Source organism: Acartia tonsa, chromosome 13, assembly GCF_053477335.1.
Source record: "Acartia tonsa isolate MP-2025a chromosome 13, ASM5347733v1, whole genome shotgun sequence".
Lineage (NCBI taxonomy): Eukaryota > Metazoa > Arthropoda > Copepoda > Calanoida > Acartiidae > Acartia > Acartia tonsa.
The window spans coordinates 12,809,673-12,829,290 of record NC_137272.1 but is presented as its reverse complement, the minus strand read 5'-3'; the positions used below and the strand labels follow the sequence as shown (position 1 = coordinate 12,829,290).

At 32.3% G+C, this 19,618-nt stretch overlaps 3 protein-coding genes across 5 annotated transcripts; 1 reads left to right on the top strand and 2 right to left on the bottom strand.

The window, feature by feature from the left end:
- The first annotated feature begins 6,489 nt into the window (after nucleotides 1–6,489).
- On the top strand, nucleotides 6,490–19,375 carry LOC145303834 (uncharacterized). Of its 3 annotated transcripts, XM_080145474.1 has the most exons (9): nucleotides 6,490–6,643; nucleotides 9,278–9,314; nucleotides 15,022–15,098; nucleotides 16,124–16,183; nucleotides 16,572–16,621; nucleotides 16,714–16,767; nucleotides 17,249–17,346; nucleotides 17,972–18,043; nucleotides 18,832–19,375. In XM_080145474.1, the coding sequence occupies exons 1-9, from the start codon at nucleotides 6,591–6,593 to the stop codon at nucleotides 18,874–18,876; spliced, it is 546 nt and encodes a 181-aa protein (XP_080001600.1). In that variant the 5' UTR covers nucleotides 6,490–6,590; the 3' UTR covers nucleotides 18,877–19,375. The 3 variants fall into 3 exon arrangements, with proteins under 3 accessions (XP_080001600.1, XP_080001598.1, XP_080001599.1); XM_080145472.1 differs by lacking the exon at nucleotides 16,714–16,767 and having other exon boundaries at nucleotides 6,493–6,643; nucleotides 16,572–16,675; XM_080145473.1 differs by lacking the exons at nucleotides 6,490–6,643; nucleotides 16,714–16,767 and adding an exon at nucleotides 6,746–6,801 and having other exon boundaries at nucleotides 16,572–16,675.
- Nucleotides 11,129–11,981, bottom strand: LOC145304344 (uncharacterized). The gene is made up of 2 exons (XM_080146213.1): nucleotides 11,566–11,981; nucleotides 11,129–11,252 (listed from the first exon to the last, which is right to left on the bottom strand). Exons 1-2 carry the CDS (start codon nucleotides 11,889–11,891, stop codon nucleotides 11,129–11,131), a joined length of 450 nt encoding a protein of 149 aa, XP_080002339.1. The 5' UTR covers nucleotides 11,892–11,981.
- On the bottom strand, nucleotides 12,205–14,354 carry LOC145304343 (uncharacterized). Its single transcript, XM_080146212.1, has 3 exons — nucleotides 14,350–14,354; nucleotides 13,319–13,455; nucleotides 12,205–12,845 (listed from the first exon to the last, which is right to left on the bottom strand). The coding sequence occupies exons 1-3, from the start codon at nucleotides 14,352–14,354 to the stop codon at nucleotides 12,205–12,207; spliced, it is 783 nt and encodes a 260-aa protein (XP_080002338.1).
- Nucleotides 19,376–19,618: the final 243 nt, after the last annotated feature.

The window sequence follows — 19,618 nt, the reverse complement described above, 5'->3', positions numbered from 1 at the left end:
GTAAGAAGGGAGGCTATTGAGTGGTTTAGATACTTCAGAGTCACGTACATATTATCTGTACAACCCTTATCCCAAGCTCCTTTGCAGAGATCGTCATTCATTACGGTGACTTAATTTGGGACACCTACCATACTCGGCGAGGGTGAGGTAATATAGAGACGTAGATCCCTTGAGACAGCGGGCCAAGGCATAATATACTTGAGCGTGGAGCTTGATATCCCTAGTGGCTATACAAAAGTGTCTCGTCCCTCTCCACGACTACTCAGGTCCAAACACTAAGAAACAATGGCTACACAAACAAACAAACAAACAAAAACTCATTTGCATAAAGGTACCAGGAGGTTTTATAACTATTTTGGGGAGAGTACCTCCAACCATTTAAGAGATATTGCCCTTAAAAAATATCAAATATTTAAAAAAGGAATAGTTATTTCTCGCATCGTATTATAAACGGTTTTCCGCGGATATAGAATGTACAATTATAAGATTAAAACCAGTTTTTTTTATATTCGTAGAAAGCTGGATATAATACGATGCTTGACATAGTTTTTTCGTATGGATGAGAACCGGTTCCTATCCACCGGATTCGAATGAATACGAGAAAAATTATTTCGTTTTCTCCTAAAACTAAAATTTAATGGACGGTCGATTCCTTCCCATAAACGCCCTTAAAGGTATCTAGGGGCGTAGCCACCAGTAAACTATAAAGACGAAGCCCAATCTTTACCGCTTTTGATTCCTGTGACGTAATAAAAATGAGGAATTCTTCATCTCTTTTTAAGGTTTTTTTTTACTCAATCAAAAGTGGTGCAAAAACGGTACAGATTGGGTTTCGTCTTAATATTTTACTAAAATATGAAAAGGAAAAATTTAGATCTTTTTTTTAGTTTGATGGATTTTTATTTACACACAAAGCCTAAAGTAAATGTTTTTTAACAAATGATGGAGGTAAATCTCAGGGATTTAAAGGGTTAAGACAATGACCGATAAATTGATGTACAATGTACATCCCCAATGATTACCACTTCTGTAGATTAAAATTAGTGGTTGAAACGTTTCGACACTCAACTAGATGAACCAACTAATCAAAACTCAATAATTGTCCCAACGCCAACGAATAAGAAAACATTATTAGACTTTGGGGACTAGTGTAATAAACAGTCCAATGTCCCCTCCCTCCCTGGTAAAAGCAAATTTTTTGTATAAAACTCCATGGAAACAAGCATAGGACAATGGATCATAAATTATTGTTTCCCCAATTTTATGTAGATTGTTTCGGGGCAAGATTCTTTCAGTACTTGTTTCGAAAATAGTCCCTTTCGTAACATCGTCCATAAGGGGCGATTCGTCGTATTTTTAAAATGGCTTCTTACAGGTTATTCTAGGTTAGGTTATATTGGGTTAGGTGATTGCCCAACAGGGTTAGGTAATTGGCTCCGCAGTGTTAGAGCCCCCCGCAGGTGCTAGAAATAGGAGAAAAGCTACTGTTAAAAATACGAAGAATCGCCCCATAAGGTGCGATGTTGCGAAAGGGACTATACCCCTTGTTTCTTTATCTCTCTTCCTCCCCTCTCTCTCTCTATCTCTCACTCTTTTCCCCCTTTCTCTCCCTCTATCTATCTTTTTTAACTATCTTTCTCGTTATCATTCGAATCCGGTGGATAGGAACCGGTTCTTATCCATACGAAAAAACTATGTCTAGCATCGTATTATATCCAGCTTTCTACGAATATAAAAATGTACAATCATAAGATTAAAACCAGTTTATTTAGCCGTTAAAACTAGTTTTAATCTTATAATTGTACATTCTATATCCGCGGAAAGCCGTTTATAATACGATGCGAGAAATAACTAATCTCTCTCTCTCTTATTTTCTTTCTCTCTTCCTCTCTTTGTATAAATCTTTTTATATGTTAAAAGACTGAAAGAAAAATTACCCAAGTTAATAAAAATAAATTAATCTATCCATTTAAAATCTAAAATCTAACAAGTACAATGAATCCATAAGTAGCGCAGCAATAACAAACATATTCTATATTTTTAACAATAATTTATTGCAAAAGAAAAGTTGTGAGATTATAAAAAGAGATATCTGTCACGAGCGATCCTATTTATAGAAAAATTTCGCTTTTGAAAATATGTTGTATGTTTCATGTTCAATGAAAAAACAAGGATGACAACATCCATAAAAGCGAAGCACTGAAACGGTAGGACAAACGGACATTAACACTTATATATTGTCAGAACTAAATAATCAGAATATAAATATATAAGAGTCGAAGCAAAATTCTAAGTAAATTTGTTGAAAAACTGCCTTATACAGGATAATGTTTATGGACATACCTACATTTTTAGGACTTGATTATAGAATTGTATAACATTATACTTTGTTCTCCCAGTAATCAATATACCAAAAATCAGATCAATCGGATGATTTGATTACATAAAAATTTGTTGTTAAAAAAGTAAAAAAAATCAACATGTTTAAAACGGACGTACGGACATTTTGGTAATGATTATAGAGTTACTTCGCTTTCTAAATCGTACCTAACGTAAAATTTGAAATCGATAGGACAATTCTAACATGCCTAAATTAACGAAAAAAGTTATCCGTTACGGACGTACGGACGGACCTACCCTAATTATAGAAAAAGATTAAGATTAATTCAAGTCAAGTTGACTTTTTGATAGCACTTAACATATAATTTTATAATAAACGATGTATATTATTAATAAAGAAAAAAAACTATGCCCATAGGGGCATTGTACGTTTTTTCTATAGGCCATTTATTTTAACTCAGGGAGAGGAACTCTGAAGGCAAAGAAAACCTAAAAATGTTTTTGAAGCCCTGATCAAGAGCGTGAAAGAGGGTGGTAGTACCCTACTTTTAAAATAGCTATAATGCACAGACATGCTCAGAAACTGCTAATTTTAATTTATGGATCTTAATTGTAAATTAATTATTTGACTCTGATTTTTGTTACAACAGTTTGGTTACAAGTATCCCTGCTTGGGGCTGGAGTATTTATATACAGGCAGGAGGATTATGTATTTAGATAGATAGATAGATAAATAGATAGATAGATAGATAGATAGATAGATAGATAGATAGATAGATAGATAGATAGATAGATAGATAGATAGATAGATAGATAGATAGATAGATAGATAGATAGATAGATAGATAGATAGATAGATAGATAGATAGATAGATAGATAGATAGATAGATAGATAGATAGATAGATAGATAGATAGATAGATAGATAGATAGATAGATAGATAGATAGATAGATAGATAGATAGATAGATAGATAGATAGATAGATAGATAGATAGATAGATAGATAGATAGATAGATAGATAGATAGATAGATAGATAGATAGGTTACAGGTAGATAGATAGGTAGGTAAAGAGATAAATAGATAGATAGATAGATAGATAGATAGATAGATAGATAGATAGATAGATAGATAGATAGATAGATAGATAGATAGATAGATAGATAGATAGATAGATAGATAGATAGATAGATAGTTAGGTTACAGGTAGATAGATACAGGGAGTAAGGGAGGGGACAATGGGCAATTAATTCAATTTAAGAGGGTTCGCTGAAAAGCAATAAAAACCAGATTTTTCAAGAAAATTTTACCAAAATTGTTAAGGGATCATGGTAACCAAATTTAGAACAAAATTAGTTCTAAGAAAAAAATCATTTACTTGAAAACTAAATTATCAACACATCACAATGTAGTAAACATTCTGTAATTAATCACTAGAAAAATCTTGTTTAAAACTACCACAACCCTTCTTATATATTTATAACTGACCCCAAAATTCAAGCGGTTCTTAGATTATTTAATACATAAATATCACAGTAGAGTTTCTATACATGAAAAGACATTTTCTTGGGAAAAAATATTTGTTAAAACCAGCGATAAAAAACAAACTTTTCTGTCTGCATATTCAAAACTAGCTCAGCTAGTTAGCGGGGCATTGATGCGCAAGTCCCCAAAATCAGTAAGAATCTGCTGTATTCGTGCACATTCCCTTTAAGCCAGTCCCCAAAGTCTGAGACTCCTTAAAAATTGAATATTCGATCCATTGTCCCCTCCCTTACTCCCTGAGATAGATAGGTAGGTAAAGAGATAAATAGATAGATAGATAGACAGACAGACAGACAGTCAGAAATAAAGACAAACAAAAAGACAGACAGACAGACAAATAGATAAATAGATAGATAGAGAGACAGACAGACAGATATACATCCTGCTACTTTTATATAGATTAGATAAAAGTTTAGGTTTATTAAGCAAAAGCATGCTATTATGAAATTTTGTCGTACGTCATTTTGATAAAGTCATTTCATATCAACATTCTTTCACTTTAAAGAAAGAGAGAAAGAGAGAGATAAATAGATAGAAAGGAGAGAGAGAGAGAGAGAGAGAGAGAGAGAGAGAGAGAGAGAGAGAGAGAGAGAGAGAGAGAGAGAGCGAGAGAGCGAGAGAGCGAGAGAGAGCGAGAGAGAGCGAGAGAGAGCGAGAGAGAGCGAGAGAGAGCGAGAGAGAGCGAGAGAGAGCGAGAGAGAGCGAGAGAGAGCGAGAGAGAGAGAGCGAGAGCGAGAGAGAGAGAGAGAGAGAGAGAGAGAGAGAGAGAGAGAGAGAGGAGAGAGAGAGAGAGAGAGAGAGAGAGAGAGAGAGAGAGAGAGAGAGAGAGAGAGAAAGAGAGAGAGAGAGAAGGAGAGAGAGAGAGAGAGAGGAAATGATAAGAAGGAAAATAGAAAAAGAAAAGATAAAACAAACAAGTTCAGTTTTTTCCACGACACCATAAAAAACAATCAAATACTTTTTGGGATAGGTAATGTAACGCTATTTAAGTATCAAAACACCAAATATCTTTAAAGAAAAGGTCGACCCTAAACTTTCAATTTAAAAATACAAAATTTTTTTGGGACGATTTTTCTTGGAGGTTAGAAGTACCCTCCCCTATAAAGTTATTAAACCTCCTCTATACCCATAAGAAGCCTCGTAGATTCTAAGCAGACAGACGGACATCCTGTTACTTTTATATAAGTATATATAGAGTAGCTACGCTTACTAAGACTGAAAAAGAAATGACTTAAAACACTTTTCACCCGCTGGGAGCTAGAAAAGTGAATCTCAGGTTTAAAAACATTAAATACTAAGGACAGGAATATTTCCCTTACAGTGGCTTGTTGAGCACTGACCCCCCCCCCCCTTTTATTTTTTAAAAAAATAATGGGAGCAGTTTTTCAAGTGCCCCTAGAGACTTCTAGTGGAAACTAAAATCCTCCCTTATTTTCAATTTATTTCAAAATAAGGGAGAGGGAATTCTGTTATCGACTGGCACTATTAAAACTCGACGATGATACAAAAAATTATCCCTTCTGTAGATTGACATTAGTGGTTAAAGCTTTAGAACACTCAACTTAATAAACCAACCATTCAAAGTTCAATAGAAGTCCCAAGTGTTTTTGAGCCAACGAATAAGAAAACGTAATTGTTAAACTTTTGGGACTAGAATAATAAACAGCCCAATGTCCCCATCCCTGCTGTTTTGCTATAACGTAGACACTATACGGAATTGATTGGCCACATACTGATAATAAATTGATAGACACGCACTTACCAGCTTTTTAGTAGCGTAGCTACTCTGTAATTTGTCTGTATGCCTGTAACACTATGAGGAGGGGGGAAATGTGATTTTCTAAATTTTATTTAATATTTATTTTATGACGAACTACTCTAAAACTCACTATGTCCATCCAGGATATGTTTGTGCTTAGCCACTTGTGGATGTTGTCATCCTTGTTTACTTTTCAAATTTCTGTCTTTCAAATATTAGTAGGTGATAAGAGTTACAGGCTGAGAGAGAGGGACAGACAGACAGACAGAGGGAGAGGGATAAAGAGAGAGAAAGAGATAGTAAGACAGCTGATTAAAGAGAGAGAGAAAGAGACTGACATATAGGGAGGGATAGAGAGAGAGAGAGAGAAAGAGATAGAAAGACAGATGATGAAAGAGAGAGAGAGAGAGAGAGAGAGAAAGAGACTGACATACAGAGAGGGATAGAGAGAGAAACAGAAAGAGAGGGATAAAAAGAGAGAGAGAAAGAGACTGACATAGAGATAAAAAGGGATAAAGAGATGGGTAGTGGGAAAGCGATACAGAGAGAGAGAGAGAGGGAGAATTAAGAGAGACAGGCTTTTAAAGAGAGATAGAAGGAAACAGAGAGAGAGAGAGAGAGAGAATGATAAAAATAAGGAGAAATAAGTTTCTATTTGAACGGTGTACTTAACTATGATTAAAAAGATAAGAATAGATAATCTAAGTGATATAGTAAAGTAATAAAATCTTTCAATTAAGGAAAACTAAGTGTTGATTTATAAAATATTTACTGAACTACGATTAAAAAGATAAAAACAGATTATTAGAGAGATAGATAGACAGATAGCTATATTAATATATATAGATAGATAGATAATATACATAATCCTGTAACAGTTATGTGACCTATCCTGAGGACTATTCAGCTGTTGTCAAGATATTTTCCTTCCTATGCTACGCTCTTATGCTTGGGGCCTTCCTTGTTACGCTCAAGCTGCTGATCTTCACTCAAATAAGGTAATTTTCTTTATATAAAAGTAACAGGATGTCTGTCTGTCTGTGTAGCATAAGATTCGATAACCATTGGCCCAAAATGGTTCTCCTTTACGGTGGTACGCTCTCATGCTTGGGGCCTTCCTTGTTACGCTCAAGCTCTTGATCTTCACCCAAATAAGGTAATTTTCTTTATATAAAAGTAACAGGATGTCTGTCTGTCTGTGTAGCATAAGATTCGATAACCGTTGGACCAAAATGGTTCTCCTTTACGGTGGTACGCTCTCTCGCTTGGGGCCTTCCTTGCTAGGCCAAGCTGCTGATCTTTACTCAAATAAGGTAATCATATACTATCCTGGTGTAAAAGTAACAGGTTGTCTGTCTGTCTGTGTAGCATAAGATTCGATAACCGCTGGACCAAAATGGTTTTCCTTTACGGTGGTACGCTCTCGTGCTTGGGGCCTTTCTTGTTACGCTCAAGCTGCTGATCTTCACTCAAATAAGGTAATCATATACTATCCTGATGTAAAAGTAACAGGTTGTCTGTCTGTCTGTCTGTGTAGCATAAGATTCGATAACCGCTGGACCAAAATGGTTCTCCTTTACGGTGGTACGCTCTCGTGCTTGGGGCCTTCCTTGTTACACTCAAACTGCTGATCTTTTCTCAAATAAGGTAATCATATACTATCCTGATGTGTGATATGCTGGGCCTACATAGTCTCTTTTACAGTGGAATTTTACATAACTTATTACATCCAAAAACAAATCGCCCCCTAAAAAAAACTTAAAAACTTTTCCAATAAAATTGATAGTGGACAAATACATAATATATAATATATTTAGACTAAATTAAATTCAATTAAAAAAAATATATGATATTATGGCTTAAAATTCAAAAGGTCCGTATTGACGTTCTGACAATAATTACAGAAAACCTTTGCTTTTAATAAATACTAAAGAAGCCAGGCAACGGTTGTAAAATATTTTGTCTGCTATTATTTAGATAAAAATATTGGATATTGATTTAAATTTGGCAACAAAAAGTGCATTCGGTTGTAAATTATCTAGAAAGACAAGGATGACAACATCCATAAAAGCGAAGCTCTGAAATGGAAGGACAAACGAACATTAACACTTGTAGATTGTCAGAACTGAATTAGCAGAATATTAATGCGTCAGTACAAACAATATTGTAAGTAAATTTGTTGCAAAACTGCATAAATAGATTATACTGTTTAAGGACATACTTACATTTTTGGGACTTGTTTATAGAGATGCTTTGCGTATAACATTGTACCTTGTTGTAATAGGAATCAGTTTTAAAAAATCAGAAGAATAGGATAATTTTAACATACAAAAATTTGTTGTCAAAAAAGTTAAAAATCGACATGTTTCAAATGGACGTACGGACATTCTGGTATTGATTATAGAGTTGCTACGCTTTCTAAATTATACCTAACTACTACAGAAGTTTTGATGCAAAGTTTGGAATCGATAGGACAATTCTAACCTGTTTAAATTAACGGAAAGAGCTAACTCTCTGTGACGGACGTACGGACGGACCGACCCTAATTATAGAAAAGCTTCGCTTTTAAAAACATAAATTTTGTGTAAAAAGGGTGTTTCTATTGTATCCACAGTCTTTAGATAGAATTGAAAGGATGTTTGTTTGTCTATCGAATGATATCGCTAAAAGCTGAACCGATATTGTTCTCCTTTACAATTTAGCTTCTCATTGGTCTTAAGAAGATTTATAACTATATTTAGGGTGGAAACTACCACCTTGCCATAGGAAAAAATATCACTCAACCCCCAAATCTTTTTTCTTTTGGGGTTGAACGCTCCTCCCCCCCCCCCCCCTAGAGGGCGTAGCTGCTATTATAATATTCATATAATACTTCTTGTGGTTGCAAGAAAACTTTCAGGGGCTTGGTTTTTTTTGTGGGGTGGTTTGTTCTCCCCCCCCCCCCATCCCTACAAAACAGCCACAGTATGACCAGTAGATATATTCTCTGACTGAAATAAAGAGCTCAGTTCAGCAGTTAGCGAGATCTTATGCTACAAATGGACAGACATTATTCTATTTTGTACAAATGTGCTATTTTTTCCATTCTATTAAAAAAAATAAATTATTTTACAAGATTGTTATAACATCTATAAAATTTGTGTAAAAAGTTTGAAAAATAAGTTTTTACATTTATGAATATGCTTTTCTTTTACATAAAGTTTAGCAAAGGATATGAAACAAATTTTATCTTTTCTTTTTTACTTAAATCCTGGGAGGGAAGTACATTTGACAGTAAATAAAATTTATACCCAAAAGTTTAAATACAACAACGTTATCTTATTTGTGGACTCAAGAAATTTAGGTACTTTGGTTGAATTTTGATTGGTAGGTTCCAAAGTAGTGTCAAAATATTCAATAAATAGTTTTAATCATTTCATCCATTTTAAGTAATAGGATGTCGGTCACTAACCGCAGGATCGAAATGGTTTTCCTCTACAGTGAAGCTTAGTATAAGTCTATTAAAGGTTTACAACTAGTTTTGGGAAGGGTACCTCTACCCTCCAAAGAGTAATCAACCTTAGAACAAAAAAAAAATCTCAATTTACTTTAAAAAATTAGGATATAAAAAATAATTTTATTTTCTTTTTCAGGCGAAATGATCAGACCAAACTCTGGGGATTAATACAGGAATCATCATATTGCATTTCAACTATTATAAAACAAGTAACAGCATGCTTGTCTGTCTGTCTGTATGTATGTTTGTACTAAAAGATCTTGGTAACAACTTCATAGATAATAGGTTTGGACTGTAGATTACAATGGTAACCAAAGTTCGCTTGTTTAAAAATTTTAGTACTTTCATTGATTTTTATTTTGATTTTCTATTGGTGTCCAAAAATGAATAATTTATTCTACATAAGGGTCAATTTTGTTTATCATCATTTGAAATGTAATTTATTCAATGTCGAACATATTATAAAAAAGTATATATTGTAGAATATGAGGAAGAGTAAATAAGAAGATATTTGATTGGATTAATTTAGCTCATTACAAAAACACATCTACACTTTAGCAGAATATTATATAAATACATTTACATATACAACATAAACATAGTATTGTACATCATATACAATTTTCTTACTTATTTTGTATCAAAGCACATTGTATGCTCAACATTTTTTTGTTTTAAGCACATTTTTCTAATATGCAACTTAATGTGTATCCAAACACAGTGTGACTTCACATTGAAACAATTTAGTTTAAATACAAGCACAGTGTGACTTTAAATTGTAACACTTATTTTGTATCCAAGCACAGTGTGCCTTAACACTGAAACAACTTAGTTTTTATCCAAGCACAGTGTGTCTTAAACATGGCAAAAACTTATTTTTTCATACAAACCCAGTATGCTCTAAAATTGAAACGACATTTTTTTTTATATCTAATCACAGTGCACTAACATTGAAATAACTTAGTTAGTATCCAAGATCAGTGTACCTTAACATTGAGATAACTTAGTATAAATATAAGCACAGTGTGACTTTACATTACAACAACTTATATTGTATCCAAGCAGCATTAAAACAACTTATTTTGTATACAAGCACAGTGACTTTACACTAAAATAACTTATTTTGTATCCAAACACAGTGTGACTTATTATTGAATTAACTTAACTTGTTTTGAATTTTAGCACATTGTGCCTACAGAATGTAACAACTACTTTTTTATCCAAGCATAGTGTGTCTTAATATTGAAACAACTTATATCATATTCAAGCACATTGTGCTGACATTGAATTAACTTATTTTGAATCCAAGCACAGTGTGTCCTAGCATTGAACTGTTTGAAGTAGAATGATAAAGTAAGTAATGATTGCCCCAAGAGTGGCTGTTAATGTCTTTCTTGTCACATCATAGAATCCTCAGATTTATTGTCAGAGTAATCATCACAAAAACATTGGAAACATTTACATTTCTACATCTTTTGAAAGAAAGTTACTTTGCTTAAGAATATAAAGAAAAAAAAGCCAAACAATATCAAAACTGTAGGGACAGATCAAGAAGAAAAAGAATTAAAGAACTGAAGTATAACATGGTATTTCATAAACATTAATAAAGTTTAATGAAAGAAACATTCTTCTAGCTATACTATAGCCAAAGTTGGAGTTTTTTCGTTAACTTTGACAGATGGATGAATGTAAGAATAGATGATCAATAGTAGCTAGAAAGTAGCTTGTACTACTAATGAAAATCATTAATTATCAATGATCCAAGTAGACCCCAATGTGTGACCAAAAGAGGGACAAACAAAGTTTTTTGAGACCAAAGAGCAATGACAATAAAGCAATAAAAGAAATCAGGCCTGGTGGAAGAACTGAAAACTATATGCATTTTGTTATAAAGGCATAGTCAAATTTTTGAACCTTCAACCTCTAAGAGCATATTTATATGATTGAAAGAGAAAAAAATTGTATTGTATGACATTTGAACTTAAACTTAACTTAATATATGTGATGATATTTGTGATGATATTCCTTGTGCAGAGATAGGTCCAATATCCTCCAAATATTTGATTTGTTTTACTATGTTCATTGTGTCTTCTTCAGTTAGAAGCCTGTGCCTAAAAAGTCAAGAAGCCAAAAAAGGTCCAATACATGCCATATATGTAAATGAAGTTATCTTTGGATAAGGAAAATTGTGGAATCAATCATTTTAGATTTATAAACTTTTATCATATTTTAAATGTGTTTATTACAGTATAATTATTCCTACTGTAATTTCTTTTTTTGCTTAAAATACTACAAATAAAGGAATAAGATTTCAAATTATTTAATGATCACTTTGTAAAATTTGTAATGTCTACCTTTTTGTCTCTAAGGAGAGAAAAAAGTTTCAAGTTTTGCCATGTGATCAAATATTGACATAAAGCTTACCTTAAATTTGCTTTAACCTTCTTCAATGTAGAGTAGCATCTGTCACAGCTTATTCCAATATATATCAACTTGAGAACAAGCACCACAATCATACCAATGTTGACACCAATAAGCAATTCATCCCTAAGGTGGAAGAATTTAAGTGAGCTGGACTCATAGCAATGATGGCACAGTATAGTGATGAAGTAACTGTGCATCACAACTCTGATACTGTAGATTGTATACAGGGTAAATAATGTTTTGGATACAGATTTCTGGATAGTTTTGTACATAGTGACGAGATCCACAGATGTTTCAATCCTATAATCAATGGATTTTTTACTCATGACTTAGATTCTATTAAAAAATGTGGATATGGTAAAATGTTCTTGGGAATTGAATATCTTCAAAATCTATTAACTTTAAATGCTGTTTTAATGGCCAAACATCTGAAATTAAAGATGATGCTTGCAAAAAAAATCTTATCAACATAAGAAAGCATTAATATAATCTGGAATAGTGAATACTCAATAATGCACATAATTTTGCAAAAAAAAGACTTATTCTATGCATGATTTCTTTAAAAAAGCGCCCATGTGCATCATTAGATCATGGCTATACCAGACCATGGCTATACCAGTTTCCAGAGAGTAAACAAAATTAAAAATTAAAGAATGTAAAATCCACTATCCTTATATCAACATGTTTTGCTTTTTGTACCAAAACAGCTACTGCCATCCCTATGACAAATTGGGGTATCAGTGCTGTTATGATTGTAAATACTGCACCGACTAACAATGGAAGTATCATGATCATGGTCTGATTCATCATTACGCTAAATCCCATCACCAACACTGTAGAAATCTCAATCAAATATATTACAAGCATTAAAGAAGGCATGTATGGGTTTAGTCGCAATTGTTTTGCCATCTCATTGTCGTAGTTTGTGTTTTCATCATCTGTTGGATTATGTACAATAAAATGTTTAGCAGAATTGTCTTCATTGTTGTTTTTATAATTACAAACTTCATTTTCTATATCATAGGATCTTCCTGCTTTCAGTTTGATAATATTATTCTGTCTATGTGTTTGAATGATGTTTTCAGTGGTGCTAGTATCTTTCAAACTTTCTTTGTTCTCCACGTTAGTTTGATTCTCACCGATAACATTTCCATCAACTTTCTCAATAACAATTAGAAATAAATCTCTGATAAGAATTGGAACACAGGCATTGCTAACAAAAAACAAGCAGAGAAGTATGGAGCTGAATATTTCAACAATCAGATTTTCTGTAAATAATCCTGTAAATAAAATATGTTGTTAGGCTAAACAAGTCTGCATATAGACAACATTTGTTTATTAAAATTTATTAAGATTATGTGTTGGCTCAATTATGGAGTTGTAGAATCAGCCATAAGGTAGCAGATTTACCAAAATTATCTTTTATAAAATCTTTTGATATCATGTTTATAAAACCTAAATTCTATATCATAGATGATCCATTTCTTTAATTTAAATAAGGTAATCTTAGTGCTTTCCCCCATAGTGCCTATCAAAAATTGAAACTCCTTACCCTTAATTTTTAAAATGAATTAAAAATAATAGCCAGTGAGGTAAATTTTTCCAATGTTATCCATTACAGGCTACCCTAACATTACCCCAAAAAATTACAAACTTGTTCTGCGAATTGTTAGCTTTGTAGTAAGAGATGCATAAAACTTCAAAGTTCAAAAGAAATTACAAATTTTGCATAAAAAAATTGAAATAACATTACCTTGTACTTTACACATAACCTCATAATAAACCATAATACTGAGCACAATGAACAGATACAAAATACTACCAAGCTTACTAAATATTTTCAGTGCTTTGTAAAGCTTCAAAATTTGTGTACAAACTTTGAACATATTTCTGCAACAGGAATAATTATATTCAAAAGTAACAATTAAATCAAACAAGGATGACAACATTCATAAAAGCGAAGCACTGAAACGGACATTAACATTTGTTTAGTATCTGAACTGAATAATCAGAATTTAAAAGTATAAGAGTCGAAGCAAAATTGTAAGTAAATTTGTTGAAAAACTGCTTGAAGCAGGATAATGTTTATGGTCATACTTACATTTTTGGACTTGATTATAGAGTTTCTTCGCTTATAATATTGTTCTTTGTTGTCCCAGGAATCAATATACCAAAAATCAGATCAAACGGATAATTAGAACACTTGAAAATTTGTTGTTAAAAAAGTAGAAAAATCAACATGTTTAAAATGGACGTATGGACATTCTGGTAATGATTATAGAGTTGCTACGCTTTCTAAATCGTACCCAACTACTACAGGAATCATCATGCAAAGTTTGAAATCGATAGGACAATTCTAACATGCCTAAATTAACGAATAAAAGCTATCTATCTCGGACGGACGTACGGACGGACGTATGGACGGACCGACCCTAATTATAGAAAAGCTTTGCTTTTAATTAAGAAAAAAATAACATAAACAGTTATAGAATGACAATGCATTTAATCCTACGAAAAAAAAATGTATAAAGAAGATTGAATAATAATTTCATGTTAATTTATTGTAAAACTATCGAAATTCATTATGCTTAAACTTAACATATGAGAACTAACTACAGTCATACTGAAAGTGATATTTTTTATTGTCTTAAGAAACACCAGTTAAAATAAAAAACAATACATCATATGAAAATTTTGTATTTTAAAGTTTAAAAAATTTAATTGTGAAAAATTAACATACATTCCCAGAAAATGATTGAAGAGTTTTCTGCATCATAATTGTACCTCATTGTTACATGGATTTGAATGAAATATTTAAATCAAGTGGTTAGCAAGATTTTAAGCTACAGACAGACTTATAAACAGTCTATTACTTTTATATTAGGATAGTAAATACTAATAGAAACAAATGAAGCACATGACTGAACCCAATTTTGAGTTTCTCTGTTTGATCAAATCTCTAGCTCTCTGTTTATCTAACAAAAATTATCCTGGACCATTGTTTATCCCAGGAAGGGAGGGGACATTTGGTTGTGAATTACACTTGTCCCCAAAGTTTTGTAATTATTTTTTCTTATTTGTTAGTTCAACAACATTGGGAACTTTTATTGCACTTTGGTTGGTTGGTTCATTAAGTTGAATGTCCAAACATTTCAACCACTAATTGTAATCTACAGAAGGGGTAATTTTGTGTATCATCATTGAGGATGTACATCCATTTAACAGTGTTTCATCCCTAATTGTATATCCCAGGATGAGAGTGTACATTGGGTTATAAGTTAGATTAGATTGGTTCCCAAGTTAAATTGAGTAAGCTCAAAAACTTTGGGCACTTTCATTATTAGAATGAATAATATTCCAGAAATTCCTTTTCTAAGTTGGATGATTATTGTGTTCATCTAGGATAATGAATCTATTATATATAATTTTTGATGCAATATAATGACTGATTGTTAGATGTTTATGGCCGGGCCTATCCTGCTAACTGCCTGGGCATATGTTCACTTTCAAACAGACATCCTGTTAACTATAAGGTAATATTGTAGCTGTCTATAGTACTCTAACAAAATGGGGATAGATGTTACTGCTTTTGGCCTACCTTTTCTATTAAATATACTATATCTTTTCTAGGGTGTATCTTTCTTATTTCTCTTTCTCTTTCCCTCTAATATGACGTCAAAAGAATATGTAGGCCCAAAGCTGTGACATGTATCCCCATTTTCCTAGGGCACTAAACACAGCTACGTTGATATTATGTTATTGGTGCATTCACACAAATACGCTGAACCCTAATTCCTTAATTAAAAAAAAAAATACAACTAGAAGGGATCTCTAACCCTGCGGGGCGTATACTTGCGATATTCTATAACGGGAAATGTGGGTATCAACAAATAGGACATTAGGATAAAGTCATTCAATCAAAGAATTAGTTTTTTCCCTTTATATGTTATACTTATACCCAAACAATGGGATGTTGGTATAAAGGGATAAAATTAACAACAATTAAAATATTTGTCCTTAAGACCTATTTCTTCATAAAGAGTTTTTAGATCATAAAAAACAATTTATTATTTTTTAAAACATGTCTAGGACTACATTAAATTTATTTTTATTTTCCCCACAGTGCACTGAAAAAAAACTTTTAAAACATTTAACTTTTTTGAAAAGTCATTCTTTCTATCTTTTATTTAACTTTCATGTGTACATTTTCACTTCAAAGCTAGTAAAGAATAGATTTAGCTATTCTATCTTTTGTTGTTCTAATAGTTGTTGCGCCCTTACCCTTTACTAGAGAATCTAGAAAACTTATCTAGAACCTAGGGAATGTGGGGACATTGAAATGTAAATGACACCGGTACCCAAACTTTTATAACCAAGTTATCTTAATTGTTGGCCCAAAACTTTGGGAACCTTAGTTTTATTTTGATTTATTGGTGTCAAACTAGTAGTATCCGAACTATTCAACCAATAATTTAAATCTTATTATCTCTGTGGATGTACACCAATTATCATCTATTTTCTTGTGCCTGATTAAAATTAAAACTTATTCTAATTTCAGTGGTGTATGTGTTTTGGCTGGTGGAATATTACTTCTTATATGTGATGTTCAACAAATAAGGTATTATAATTTTGTTTTTGTTAAAACCGTCCTATTTATTTCAAAACTTTCTATGACAATTTCTGTAGTTTCTAAATGTAGCAACTCTATAATCATAAGCGGAAAGTCCGTATGTCCTTTAATTACCTAGCTTTTTACGTATATTATAATATCAGGAAGGAAGTGGTTATTGGACATCAGTACCCAAAGTTAAATGACTTCATTATCTTATTCGTTAGATAAAATATTTTGGGTAGTTTTATTGATATTTGATTGGTAATTAATCTAGTAATCTTAAGTATCTGAAGGTATAATTTTGTTTATCATCATTAGAATTGTATATAAATTGTATAGTCTTATTCCTCCCTTATAATTACTGCTGAAACTAAAGATTTTCTTTATATTCTAGTTCTAAAAGACGAAGACACCGAAACTGTGTAAGTGCTCTGAAAAATGGAGGTCTTATGGTGGGACTGGCACCCCTAGTTAATGGAGTAAATGTGCCTAATGGAGGTAGGTCTATAGATACATTTCAACTCTATAAAATGGAGGTCTTATGGTGGGACTGGCACCCCTAGTTAATGGAGTAAATGTTCCTAATGGAGGTAAGTCTCTATATAAATGTAGATCTTTTGGTTTTCCGATACAATTATTTTAATTTTTAACCCAGGAGAAAATAGGCCTTATGGTGCTAGATTTTATGGTTATGAGTAATGGAGGTAGATTTTATCAACTTTAAAAGTTAAAAAAGTTTTTATAGTCTTTTTAAAGTTTCATTTACAAAACCTTCGATTCTAATACCCTTGTCTGAAAGTTCCAACTCTGCAAGGCAATGAGTTGCGCCTATTTATGAGCAAAGGTTATTGATCCTTGTCAATTGTCTGACATAACAGCATTTGACATTATTTTTAATGTCTTTAGTGTATCAAGACTCGAACTTTCTGTACAGCAAGGAAGAGGACAAATACCCAAAGTTTTATGCGTTGGTCCAAAACCTTTATGCAATTTTATCCAATTTTGATTGGTCAGTTCAAAACTAGAAGTGTTCAAATTTTTCTACCAATAATTGTAATCTGTGTATTTCAGTTCTTGGGTTGGAAAACGACGAACGAGCCGATGAAGAGATAGCAAATAGAAATCTTGAGCAGTTTCTCTATGAAGATTTTTTATCTTCTTGTAATAAGGTATATACATAGATAGAGATAGCAAATAGAAATATAGAACCATTTCTTTATGAAGAGTTTCTATCTTCTTATGTTAGAAAAAAATACTTGAAAAAAGTTACCTATTTGTGATGCTTATTTTAAGTTAGGTTGAGAAAAGGTTTAAGAACCTTGCAGGGTTTGAGTGCCAGGCAGGGGCTTAAAATTAGTCTTTTAAATAACTTTGTTGAGCATTGTTAATCTCACCCCTTTATTTTTAATAAATTTAAAAGAGGGGATAGTTTTAATTTGTTTAATAGGATATGTAAGTTAGTTTAGTTTATTCTGGGTACTAGGTAGCTGCTCAGGGTTAGGGCACCCCAATTCTAGAAGCTACATTGTAAAAGAGAACCATATCAGTTCAGCGTTTTGCAAGATCCTTCAGTACAGACCGACAGACAATGACATCATGTTACTTTTATATAAGAATAATAATCTTAATTTGTAGGTAGAGGATAAAATAAATGTAGATGAATTAGAAAATAATTGCTAGGTTAGGTTAGATAAGTTCGGTATGGACAAACATTGTCAGTTTATCGTGATCCTTCAGTGCAGACAGACAGACATCCTGTTAATTTTATAAAAGAATAATAATCTTAATTTGTAGGTAGAGGATAGAATAAATGAAGATGAATTAGAAAATAATGCTGTACCCAAATCTAGATCTAATGAATATCAGGTAGTAAGAACTCAGGAATCTTAAGGGATATGACAAGTGGATAATAAATTAAAATTAATTCTCAAAGATTGAAATCATTGGTTGAAAAGTTTGGACACCCTTAGTTTCAAACTAACCAATCATATAAATCTTTTTTTAAGACAACGAATAAGTAAACTTGGTTATTAAACTTTAATAATTGTCCAATGCCACATGCCACATGCCCTCAGTTGGTAAATCTTGTTAAAACAAAGATGATAACATTCTTGAGTAGCAAAGCATAAAAAATTGTGAATAGACCAACGGACAAAGTGATTTATAGAGCAAATATTCAAGAAAAATTGTTTGATGTTTTAAAAATATGCCAAAGCTTCGACTTCAATGACCCTTGGGTGGTTTCCCCCTAAGTGCCAAGTCGACCACAAAAACACACCCCTTATTTTTAAAGAAATAGAAAAAAGGGGTATAATGGAAAGAGAACGAAGTAACGGATATCGTCGAATTTTCACAGTTGCTTTTCTCCTATTTCTAGCCCCTGCTCTAACCCTAATCATGAGGGGCAATTATTAACATTTACCTAACCAAAAATAAACTATCAAAAGCTACTGTGAAAATACGACGAAACACACTGCTTCGTTTCCATGGTCCAAAAGTGGAGGGGAAGCTTTTTATTTATCACTTTAGGTCAGGTTATATTAGGTTATGGTTAGAGCACATCTAGTGTAGGCCATATGGTTATAAATATTTTTTTAAGGGGGTTCCTCGATAGGCACTTTGAGGAAAAGGACCAATTCAATGTTTGTTTGCAGGTTGAACAAGATTTGCTGCTACAGAATAGAAGATTTTCTGCCTAAACAAATAGTTATATTTATCACATCGTATTATAGACAGTATCCGCGGATGTTAAAATAAAAAGAATTAAGATAACAACCAGTATTGTTAGCCCCGAGTAACCGGTCTAACAAAACTGGTAATACTTTTATTTAACAATTTTTTGTAAAATTTTCTGTAAACATTTCTATGCATGATTTTTCTGTATAGCTGAGAACTGGTCTAATCCAGTGGATATTAATCGGTTTAGAAGTCAAACTGGAAAAAATATGTCAAAATTAATCATTATATTAAACCAAACATTTTTTTTAAAGCGAAGCTTTTCTATAATTAGGGTCGGTCCGTCCGTCCGTAACGGATAGCTTTTGTCGTTAATTTAGGCATGTTAGAATTGACATATCGATTTCAAACTTTGCATGGTAATTCCTTTAGTAATTAGGTACCATTTAGAAAGCGTAGCAACTCTATAATCATTACCAGAATGTCCGTACGTCCATTTTAAACATGTTGATTTTTTTTTACTTTTTTAACAACTAATTTTTATGTGAACTAATTATCCTATTGATCTGATTTTTGGTATACTGATTCCTGGGACAACAAAGTACAATATTATAAGCGAAGCAACTCTATAATCAAGTCCTAAAAATGTAAGTATGTCCACAAACATTATTCAGTTTTCCAACAAATTTACTTGCAAATTTGCTTCGACTCTTATTAATTTATATTCCGATTATTCAGTTATTACACTATACAAGTGTTAATGTC

What these genes read in the sequence shown, in the direction of transcription:
- LOC145304343 (XM_080146212.1), bottom strand. An exon ending in GGTTATGTGTAAAGTACAAG is followed by an intron (nt 12,846 to 13,318) that starts GTAATGTTATTT and finishes TTTTATTTACAG; the next exon opens with GATTATTTACAGAAAATCTG.
- LOC145303834 (XM_080145474.1), top strand. Translation starts at nt 6,591, where the DNA reads ATGCTTGGGGCCTTCCTTGTTACGCTCAAGCTGCTGATCTTCACTCAA. An exon ending in AACTCTGGGGATTAATACAG is followed by an intron (nt 9,315 to 15,021) that starts GAATCATCATAT and finishes ACTGATTGTTAG; the next exon opens with ATGTTTATGGCCGGGCCTAT. An exon ending in GACATCCTGTTAACTATAAG is followed by an intron (nt 15,099 to 16,123) that starts GTAATATTGTAG and finishes TTCTAATTTCAG; the next exon opens with TGGTGTATGTGTTTTGGCTG.
- LOC145304344 (XM_080146213.1), bottom strand. Translation starts at nt 11,891, where the DNA reads ATGAGTAAAAAATCCATTGATTATAGGATTGAAACATCTGTGGATCTC. An exon ending in AAGGTTAAAGCAAATTTAAG is followed by an intron (nt 11,253 to 11,565) that starts GTAAGCTTTATG and finishes TTGACTTTTTAG; the next exon opens with GCACAGGCTTCTAACTGAAG.